General features: G+C 42.9%; 1 protein-coding gene across 3 annotated transcripts in view; it reads right to left on the bottom strand.

Moving 5' to 3' along the window:
* Positions 1 to 12,151, bottom strand: part of LOC124142211 (zinc finger protein GLIS3-like) — a 112,693-nt gene that overhangs the window by 31,223 nt on the left and 69,319 nt on the right. For all 3 annotated transcript variants that reach the window (XM_046510540.2, XM_046510541.2, XM_046510543.2), the window contains exons 3-4: positions 8,194 to 9,836; positions 682 to 843 (exon numbers count right to left, since the gene is read on the bottom strand). In XM_046510540.2, the coding sequence (XP_046366496.1) occupies positions 682 to 843; positions 8,194 to 9,836 (1,805 nt within the window). The remainder of the gene's footprint in view (positions 1 to 681; positions 844 to 8,193; positions 9,837 to 12,151) is intronic.

Genomic DNA, 12,151 nt, shown 5'->3' on the forward strand with positions numbered 1-12,151 from the left:
ACACCCACCCTAAAACTTTAAGTTTCTTAATGTTTCCATGGAAACGGCAAAAATTAAAAAGTTCAGAATCTTCAAACTAGCAAAAGGCATAGGTACTCATTGTGGTAAATGTGTGTAGCAAGTTTGGTGAAGCTAGGGTGAATGGTTAAAAAGTAATGGGCCGTACAAAAGCTCATACAAAAGCTCGGACGGAAGGACGGACAGACGGAACACTATATATCCCTGATTTACTTCACAAACAGGGCTATAATTATTAGTTTAAATCATATTTTCTAGAATATGTAAACAAGTTGTCCCTATGAGAGACTGGAGTCCTTAGGAGAACTGTCCACATATCTAGACTTGCAAATGAGGACAGAATTACTACACATCCATGGACTTTTCTTTAAGTACAGCCTTGGAGCAAGGCTATGTCAACCACTAAGGCCTCTTCCCTTTTATTGGTTCCAGTGAAGTCGCCATTATGAAGTCATAACATTAATTATCACTACAATAACAGGAATTGGGAACTTTTTCATTCCAATTTGAAAATTTTGCCTGACATTTCCTGCCAAATTTTGTTAATAAAGCAGGTCTAGATACATGCCTGGTGCTCATTCCACAAAGTGATCGTAGCACTTAGACGATCATAAATCCAATACTTTAACATTTATGCAGGAAAAGGCTCCTGCCAGCACCTACCGTGTCAAGATGTGTACGCTGATGTTTGGCGCGGTCGGAGGAGTTGCTGAAGGCCTTCGTACAGCCGGAGTGTTGGCAGAGGTATGGACGTTCCCCTGTGTGCGATCTCAGATGTATCTTCAAGTTCTCGAGGCGAGAGAATGCTTTGTTACAGCCCTCGAACTGAAAAAGGGAAAACAGTTTGTCAGAAGTCCTCAAATCATAACATTAAAGTAATTGTTCTAGGCCTCATAAGTAATGGTGAATTATTAAGTTTTAAAAGAGAATGTCTTGATACAACCCTCAGACTGATCTGTGTATAGTTCCCACATCTTCCCAAGGCAAGGGAGTTATCTGACTGTAAAAGTTCAGTTTCCGCCCTTGCCGAACTAGGCTGGAATTAAGGAGTTATATTTTGTCTGGACTAGCAGGTCTATGCATAGTCCAATCGAAATCGCGTAACAAAATCAACATCAGGTGGTGGCGCTACGATTGAGCCAAGACATTCCAGCCTAGAACTGCAAGGGTGGAAACGGGACTTTTATAGTTAACTCCCTTGCCTCGGGAAGATGAAATTACCAGTATTCTATTGCTTGTCATAAGAGGCAACAAAGAATGCGATCCTAGTTTTCTATTTCTATTGCAACAAATTTGGATTGGAATATTGCTGACTTTGGCGTAAACAAAACAAAAATCTTGTGATAGCACAGACAATCTGTAGACAGAGACTATCCCAGTTTGGTTTCAATAAGCTCTTCAGGGAATGTATGAACAAACGTGACAATAGCACAAAAACACAACACAACAACCCCTTAAAAAACCATGAAACTATTCATGTCAAAAGCAAACTTGCATCACTGTGGCTGCATCTTCAGGGAGTGTTTTGAACAATAACACAAGCAAACAACACAAACAAGTCTCTATTTATAAAACAAGCGACTCTGACTTCAAAAGGACACTTTTGTGGCATCATCCTTCCTAATGTCATTTCATCTATCACGCTATCTTACAGTAATAAATTCACACATGGCAGAATAATAGCTCTTGAACAGGAATATTCAATATAGGGCTCTGTGTCAAAATAAATCGCGCATTGATTTTTGAAGCATGGTCAAGTAATGATCAAGAAAGAATTATCAATAATGTTGCCATGGTACATTTCATTTCACACTTGCAGCTCTGTAACATATCTGAACAATGCAGTTTCTTAGGAGATATCAAACTGTAACAAATTGCAATGAGTGTTTGATTGAAACACCTTGACCTATACACAGTGGAATCTTTGATCCATGTGATTAAGAAACAAAAGACCAATTGTGACATAATTCCTGTTCACATAAATCAAATGATTCATAGCGGCTTGCTTTGAACGTGAAAAGATTTAAATAAATAACACAATTTCACTCTTGAACAAAGCTTCTGTAAAGCTGGATCTCTTGACATAGCATATGAGCTGAAATGCTTCAAACTCATGTTTAAATAATTGAAAACCTTAAATTGCTTTACAATATCTTAATCACCATTACACAGATCAATAAGGCCCCGCTATCGGTAAAGCAAAGTAATCATGACTGGGTAATGACCTGGTACAAGATAAATCAATGAATTTAAATAACCATTACTGTCAACGTATTTGCCTACGACAAACAATAAACTCCACGACTGTTTTCTGCAGACATTCAGCAGCAGTCCAACCATCAGTCACTGCCAATACCTGGACCACAGTTCTCGGAGAAAACAACGAATGAATACCCGCTTATAACAAAAACAAAATATAACAAGGTGCAAGAGACCACTTTTCAGATGCCACGATCGTTCTTTAACCTCGATTTAAAGGCCTTTGCAAGGCTACCAACACATAAGTAAGAAATGTCGACACCTATTGTGTTGCTCAGCCCATGAATATTTTGTTAAGTTTGCTTATGGAATGCCCACGTGGAAATACAATATACCTTATTTGAACAGGTGCAATTAAAGTACCATACTTGCTCATGCTTTCCTGTCCTCGTCTTATGGGTAAACAAAAACATTCTCACAAAACCCTGCCATCCAGTGTGATAATGGAAAACCTACCCAGTAAACGTAGGATAGTTTTGTTCCTGGAACATTCCTTATAACCAAACCATGCAATCACTAGATAGTTTTGATGTGGGGGAAATACCTGATTCATGTTTTCATTGCCCTTGTCTGCTGACTTTCCACTCCATGAGAAATTTCATTGTGAAAGATACATTGTTGACAAGGTTAAAGAAAACACTGACATCTATGTTTTGACTAATGAGTGAGTGAAACAGGGTTCCAAGCAGCTAGTATTATATCAGACCTATCCAGAAATAGCTACTTGAGTGGAAACTGTGCCAGTAATACAATCCATCTAGACTGTAGCCAGCTGGAAGCACTGTTAAAGCATCGAGACGTTCAAAATAATTACTCATATTCGTACAGTTATCATTAGGTTTTAAATAGATAAGTCAACCTCTATTAATTTTCGAAATCATTGTTGGCTAGTGAGCCTACTGTGGGACAATACTGTTGTAGAATCCTGGCCAAAAAGCACTCTGTCACTGTCCCAAATACAAGTTTAAAGACAAAGCCCAGTTTCAGTAGATTTCCCATACTGCATCTCTCCCAGAATGACCTGCTGGGTGAAATTAAGCCTGGAACAGAGGAACCAGTGGATGACACTGTGAGACCTCATCCATGCCATCAAGCCTGGCACAGAGGAACCAGTGGATGACACTGTGAGACCTCATCCATGCCATCAAGTCTGGCACAGAGGAACCAGTGGACGACACCATGAGACCTCATCCATGCCATCAAGCCTGGCACAGAGGAACCAGTGGATGACACTGTGAGACCCCATCCATGCCATCAAGCCTGGAACAGAGAAACCAGTGGATGATACTGTGAGACCCCATCCATGCCATCAAGCCTGGCACAGAGGAACCAGTGGATGACACTGTGAGACCTCATCCATGCCATCAAGTCTGGCACAGGGGAACCAGTGGACGACACTGTGAGACCCCATCCATGCCATCAAGCCTGGCACAGAGGAATCAGTGGATGACACTGTGAGACCTCATCCATGCTATCAAGCCTGGAACAGAGGAACCAGTGGATGACACTGTGAGATCTCATCCATGCTATCAAGCCTGGAACAGAGGAACCAGTGGATGACACTGTGAGATCTCATCCATGCTATCAAGCCTGGAACAGAGGAACCAGTGGATGACACTGTGAGACCTCATCCATGCCATCAAGTCTGGCACAGGGGAACCAGTGGACGACACTGTGAGACCTCATCCATGCCATCAAGTCTGGCACAGAGGAACCAAGGGATGACACTGTGAGACCTCATCCATGCCATCAAGCAAGGCAAAGAGGAACCAGTGGATGACACTGTCCGACCCCATCCATGCCATCAAGCCTGGCACAGAGGAACCAGTGGATGACACTGTCCGACCCCATCCATGCCATCAAGCCTGGCACAGAGGAATCAGTGGATGACACTGTGAGACCTCATCCATGCCATCAAGTCTGGCACAGAGGAACCAGTGGACAATACTTTGAGACCTCATCCATGCCATCAAGCAAGGCACAGAGTAACCAGTGGATGACACTGTGAGACCCCATCCATGCCATCAAGCCTGGCACAGAGGAACCAGTGGATAACACTGTGAGACCCCAACCATGCCATCAAGTCTGGCCCAGAGGAACAAGTGGACAACACTTTGAGACCTCATCCATGCCATCAAGCCTGGCACAGAGGAATCAGTGGGTGACACTGTGAGACCCCATCCATGCCATCAAGCCTGGCACAGAGGAATCAGTGGATGACACTGTGAGACCTCATCCATGCCATCAAGCCTGGAACAGAGGAACCAGTGGATGACACTGTGAGATCTCATCCATGCTATCAAGCCTGGAACAGAGGAACCAGTGGATGACACTGCGAGACCTCATCCATGCCATCAAGCCTGGAACAGAGGAACCAGTGGATGACACTGTGAGACCTCATCCATGCCATCAAGCCTGGAACAGAGGAACCAGTGGATGACACTATGAGACCTCATCCATGCCATCAAGCCTGGAACAGAGGAACCAGTGGATGACACTGTGAGACCTCATCCATGCCATCAAGCCTGGCCCAGAGGAAGCAGTGGATGACACTTTGAGACCTCATCCATGCCATCAAGCATGGCACAGAGGAACCAGTGGACGACACTGTGAGACCTCATCCATGCCATCAAGCCTGGCACAGAGGAACCAGGGGATGACACTGTGAGACCTCATCCATGCCATCAAGCCTGGCACAGAGGAACCAGTGGACGACCAGTGGACGACCGCATCCACATTGGCAGACAGTCCTGAATATACAGTTATGTTCTTCAAACTAAGTGCCTTTGGCAGGCAATTTGGCTAGAAAATCGTTATTTTGCTCAAATTGGTCAGTAAAAAACAAGTCACCTCTACAATGCCATATATTACTATATAAACATGACTTGGGAAATTTGTAATTCCAATTTTGCAATTTTTAGTGACTTGACACAGACTCTGGGGCAGAATATCGACCTCTGAGCAGGTCTGCTGAAATACCAACACAATCATACTCACTCTTGGACTTGAGGTGTCAAGGATAATCGCGTACAGAATATTTGTTGATAAGGTATGTCCTGATTTATAATGTCTTATCTCAAAGTCAGTGACCCTCTTGTCCATTGAGCTTAATGACCTCTGTCCAACATGAGGTAAAAACAGAGCAGAGGTGATGACCCAGAAGCTAGTGCATTAGCTAGTGCAGTCTCTAGAACACTACTTATCTGCTCACAACTCTACTCATTCAGTCAAGGTTGTTTCCATTTGAAACAATATACATTATCCTTAAGTTCCATAAAAACACTTTCTAAATTTTATACATTTCTTTTCAACTTTAAATGCCACACTTGATAATTGCTGATGTAAACTGAAGCAATTTTTACAACCCAAGCTGCCTGTGAGGCGCTAGAAGTTTAACAGTCACATTAGCAGGTCATCCAACAGGATATATTAACAGAACTGTAGTCTTAAATTGAATAAAACGTGAGTTATTATTACAAAGACTTCAACAGATTGTGTGAGTGTTCATATACTACAGCGTTAGAGTGAGTGAGTGAGTGAGTTTGGTCTTACGCCGCTTTTAACAGTATTCCAGTTATATCACGGCGTGTCAGCTTAATGTGGGAGGAAAGCCTGAAGTGATGCAGGTCTCAGATGTTTACCACTTCGGTGAAACCCACGAGCACAGGTATGGTGCTGACAAACCTAGAAACATAATTGGGGCGGACTGGGATTCGAACCCACAATCATAGGTTTCTGGCGTGCCCAAAGGACGCAACTCTGCACAGCGAATCGCGGCGCCTTAGACGACTGGGCCACCCGTGCCCCCTACAGCGTTAGAAATTAGCAATAGTTCTATTGTCCATGCCAAACTGACCAATAGTTAGAAATTTGCCCTTTTTTAGGGTTTGCTATATGTTATCATTATACAGACTTGTTGACCAAAACTATTAGTTTCTACCTATGTACCATGGACTAACACACTGTTTAATATAAATATATGTAATTTCGTCATTTACTCGAGAGTCTCAGAACAACTCTTCTGTTACTTCTTGCTGAGCTGTTGCTCAAATACCATGAGTCTTTCAGTGCCCTGACAGTAAATATTGACAACATTTGTACAGCTTGCACCAGTTACTTTTGTCCCAGTTGGTTCAGAATCACCCAAGCGGGTTCAAGTAAAATATACCGCATTGAAAGGCCACATTGTGGCAGTGCCATCTGGATGCAAGGGCAGGTAATACATGGACTATGCCATCCTGGCAGTAACGTTGCTGGAGCCGTCACGTCTCATTATAGACATGTACCTGTAAGCAAGGGTGTAAACAGGGGACTGTGCCAGCACAATACATGACAGGGGTAAGGTTTCTCAGGTGTGAAGAGGTGGACTCCGTGACTCAAGGTTCCTTGCTAGTCATGAATGGAGGGACTGTTACAGCCCACATAGAGTGAATTCATCAACACCACAGCACACAACTGTTGACTGTCTGGCAGGACATTCTGCAGCTACCAATCTTTGTCCATGGCAGTTAAATCCCTTGATGACCTTGATGCTTACTGGTTTCACTGAAGACTCTTAATAATTAAAACTTAACCATCAAAATTAAAGTTTTCTATTTTTAAAATGTTGTCTTAAATGTCTGGCCAGGATTCACAAAACTAAATCATTGTTCAGGAATAAATACTTTTGTCCCTGCTTGAGATTAATACATCTGAAGAGGGCAGTAACAATGCACTCTGATACAAGAATCCAGATAGTAATGAGTGAGTGAGTATTGTTTTACGGCGCTTTGAGCAATATTCAAGCAATATCACGGCAGTGGACACGAGAAATGGGCTTCACACATTGTACCCATGTCAGGAATCGAACCCGGGTCTTCGGCGTGACGAGCGAACATTTTAACCACTAGGCTACCCGACCTCTTCAGATAGTAAGGCTGTGATATAATACAGAACAGCTTTACTTTATGATTGTTTCATTCTACACTGATGCATTACAGCCCTAATTTACAATACTGTATTCGAAGTAATAAGTGCCCAGGGCGCTATCAAAATTAGAAATAGGGGGCTCTTATTAGAATATAGTTTTGGTGAAAGAGTTGAAAGATCATAAATTCTGTGCGTATTAGACACGACAGATATATTTTTCCAGAATTTAATTTCCCGTAATTAAGGGTGCATACAACAAATGAGTGTGTATTATACATGAATAAATAAGTCTGGTGTACATTAATCAATCGGAAGAGTGCTAATTGGGATTGTTCACTAGCCAATATATTAGCAAATATTGCTGTGGGCGCTTATTAGAGCAGGGCGCTTATTACATCGAATATGTTATGTTTGAAAAGTTCAATATGTATTCGAGCTTTCACAACAATATTACATCCAATCCAACTCATGACTGCAAAACCAGTAACCCAACATTTCTGTGGACAGTAACCAATCAATCAAGCATTGGTCCAGTAGATGTATGTAATATAGCTACTTGAACAATGTTTCAGAAAAACATAACTTTTATGGAGAAACTATTACTTTCATAATAATCCAACATTTGATTCCATTATTCTTAGTTTGATATTATGGGTCAAATGTCCTTAATCCACAAGCAACGTTTGACATTTGTCCTGTAGTACTTGCCAAGCTGTCCAATAGTTAAGGTATCACAAGGACTACTAGAAATTTGCCATTTTTAAGGGTTTTGCTATATGTTAACATTAAAAGGACTAGTGGACTAAAAATGTTAGTTTTTACCGCTGACAAAACCAGTAACCAAACATTTTTGTGAACAGTAACCATGGCAATCGAGCATTGGTCCAATGGATGTATGTAAAATAACTGCTTTCATTGAGAAATTTTTGCTTTTATAATATTCCAAAGTTGGATATAATGGGTCAAAATGCCATAGAGCCACAAGCCTGCCATGCAGTGCCATCTTACCGTGCACTTGTTGGGCTTCTCTCCTGAGTGTACTCGCATGTGGATCAGGAGCTTGTACCGGGCATTAAATGGCCGGTATCTCCTCTGACATCCCGCCCAGAAACATGTGAAATCCTCGCCCTTGCGTTGGTCAATATGGGCCTTCTCAATATGGCGCACTAGTTCGTCCTGTTCACTGAATTGTTGGTTACAGTCGATCCAGCGACATACTTGCTGCCGCTCATCGTTTTCTTCGTCATACTCTTCAGACTTGCTTGTCTGACCTTGACCTTGAGATTGTGGATTATGGAGGTACATGTTCTGCTGTGGCTGTTGCTGCTGTTGCTCCACAGCCTGGTCATAAGGAGGTGGTGGTCGGATCGGTACTACATTGTTCATACCAGTGTTCATACCATTGTTCATACCATTGTTCATGGGGTTCATAGTGTTCATTCCATTGTGCATACCACTGTTCATACCATTGTTCAAACCACTACTCATCCCATTGTTCACACCGTTGTTCATCCCACCATTATTCATACCACTATTGGTCATACCATTGTTCATACCGCCATTGTTCAACACACTGTTCATTCCTCCATTGGTCATACCATTGTTCAAACCACCATTCATGCCAGTAGAGATGTTGGTGTCCATGGTGTTGAATGGCTGCCCCTGCTGCATGTGTTGTGAGTTGGCCATGCCCTGCTGCGACTGGATGTTGCTCTGTAGACTCTGATTCGTCTGCATGTTGAACAGAGCACACTGCTCTATGTAGGGAATCTGATCCTGAGGTGCCACATACTGGTTGGTCATCAAGTCGTGGAAGCCATGGCTCTCAGACGGTCCCATACTGAAAAAGTCTGTATTTTCCTGTTTAATTCCATTGGAAACCGAACTCTGAGGTGTGAATCCATGCAGCCTGTTGCCGCTGGACCCTGAGAAAGGGCTGTTCCGGGCATACATGTGGCAAAACGAGCCAGGCATCATGCCAGGTTGAGGCGAGACACTTGTTGATGATCCCCGGGAGCCATTCAAGATGGTCACCAAGGATGTAGGCGAAATACGGATGATTTGGTTAAGGTCCAAGCCATCTGAGAAAGATGGTGATATTGAAAGAGCACGTTTCTGTGATGCACGACCATGGATGTTGGCTGAATTACGTGGACTTGTGAACGTTGACAGTGATGGCGACATGTCGACTTGGTATGGGGACAAGTTGCTGCTGTTGCAAGGGTACTGTGAGGTGGCGCTCCCTGGTGGATGATAGTTATCCATGTCGCTCCCTGCCACCGACCCCGTCCCGCTAGCAGACACACTGGGAAGGGTCTTGTAATGGCACCAGTCCTGTTGTTTGGGGAGCGGCTCCAGAAACACATGTTTATCGCCATTGTTACTGAACCCGCCTGGCGTGGACAGTGAGTTCCTGTCATTGGACACAATTGAGAGAGACGGCGTGTTGACGCTGTGGCGCGGACTCATGTTGGATCTGATGCTGGACACCTCGCTTGGCGTAGGCGTGGATGTTTGAAGCTGATGGTTCGGCAGGTTCAAGTTATTACCTCCCTTGTTGAGAGCCGCATGGCGTATATTATGCCCGAAGCTGGGTATGGCTGACCGGCCTGGACCCAGTGGGATGCATTGTGGGCCATACCCAAAAGCATCTGAAACACACAAAAATATCATCAACATTTAGAGAAGAAGATACACATTTTTTCACAAAGTGAGTTAATGTATGGTTAATAATCTTGCATTCAGATCATTGTGGTGGACCAGTGAGTAAATGTTTGAGTGTGGGAGGAGCATTTGTAAAAAACATTCAAGAATTGCAAAGAGAATACAAGGGCTTGGACAAGTCCAAATTTACCCCCCGGTACCCAACCCCCAATTACCAGACCCTAAACATGTACCCGCTGTAGGTTTCAAGAGATGGGTACAAAATGTCCGATTGGGACTAGTTTGACCGGAGCCCTAGCAAAATGCACTTAGATGCACATATAGAACGATCTGGTCATGCATACGCTGAATTCGACTGAAGCTTTATCTTTATTCGAACATATGAAAGTCAGAAGGAATGGGTCATAAAGAAATGCGAACATTAATGACTTGGAGAGTAGCCATGAAGTTCTAGATAACTGTTGTCATTAAACAATATGTCGTGTGACTAACCATGGGTCTGGGTAGTCCTGTGGGAAACCACCTGATCCGAGTACCCTAGTTACCTGTCCCAGCCCTAGACAACACCAAGACAAGGCTATGGAGAGATGGTCCTTTGCATGTGTAGCGGCCATAAAATTTCCGAGTCCCATGATGGGATTCGAACCACGGACCTTCTGATCCGAGGTCAGACGCCTTGTCCACATGACCAAAGAGGTAAACCCCGTCAGCAAGCTGACAAAGTAAGGATGTCATCTGTGGGATGACTCCACACCCCCTGCTACATACTCCCCCGTCAACAGAAGGCACGTCCCGGGCCGCATAGTAGGGTACTGAGGCTTATTTTGCTCAAATTTAATATGAACGTGCTCAGCCCCACATGGGCGCCAATGTAGTGGCCATAAAATTTCCGAGTCCCGTGATGGGATTAGAACCAGGGACCTTCTGATCCGAGGTCGGACGCCTTGTCCACATGACCAAAGAGGTAAGGATGTCATCTGTGGGATGACTCCACGCCCCCTGCTACACATGGCTTCTATGTAAGAGTGAATATTATCCTACCCTATTTTTTATCCAAGGGATGAAATTCTCTAGTGTCAAGATGATTCACCCAAGTGAATTTGAACCCATACCAGTGTGTTTAATACTATCCTATACTATACACTAGAGTAAAACTTCCCCTGGGATAATATTTAGGTAGGATATAATCCTTGCTTACATACACACAGTCGTCATGCACTAAAGCAACCACCATGTTCAGTTACACGCACGTGCAGTCGTCATGCACTAAAGCAACCACCATGTTCAGTTACAGGCATGTGCACAGTCCTCATGCACTAAAGCAACCACCATGTTCAGTTACAGGCACGTGCACAGTCGTCATGCACTAAAGCAACCCCATGTTCAGTTACAGGCACGTGCACATTCACAGTCAGATTACAAAACATTCAACATTCAACATGCAACGAGAGTCTCACAGGTATATCGCCCTAATCACACACTAAATGCATCGTCATTTGAGTTCCCATTGTCACATACTAGCACACATGTATGCTCTTAAAATTTGGGTAATACATTCAACCTTTCACGATAGCTAGTCACAAATCACTCTACACTGGAAAACTGATTGGAAAAAATTGGCAGGTATTACTAGTATCAACACCAATAAACATGATAAACAAACTTTACGTATATGAGATATGAACATTTTGCATTTTAAGCATGTCAATAAAAAGTACATGTTTTAAAAATATTTAATCATATTTAAATAATGATGACTCCCTCAAAACAATCCGAACTCGGCAATATCAGACATGTCCGTTTTATGAACAGGGGGCTACGTTAGGTATTTCCCAGACATTTTCACAATTTTCACATCGATTATCTGTATCGTTTCTCCCAATACCGATTGTCATATCTCTCCCACTTTTGAATGCAATCATTCAGCCATTGCATTCATTTGCGTTGCCCAATTACATCTATGGGGAACAACTCCTTAAACACTTCCCTTTCAAATATGATGTTGTCCAATATACGTCATCAAATTGCGAGCGTATGTCCAGCAATGACGTCATGATTGAACAATGTTTTATCATGAAATAAACCACGCATCATTCTTCATTGTTCTTTGCCATTTATTGCGTAGCTATCTCATATTATGGTCTCAAACATTGTTCAAACAATATTCTTGGTCACTTGCTGATCTCTGAAAATTTCAGTACCACTTTCTTGACATCAATGTAGTCTGCAAGAGTTTAATTCTCAAGGAATGCCCTCTACCACATCTCCAGCTGTAATTTCTTCAGTACTTTTTGTCATTATT

Source organism: Haliotis rufescens, unplaced genomic scaffold (assembly GCF_023055435.1).
Source record: "Haliotis rufescens isolate VD_foot unplaced genomic scaffold, xgHalRufe1.0.p SCAF_2, whole genome shotgun sequence".
Lineage (NCBI taxonomy): Eukaryota > Metazoa > Mollusca > Gastropoda > Lepetellida > Haliotidae > Haliotis > Haliotis rufescens.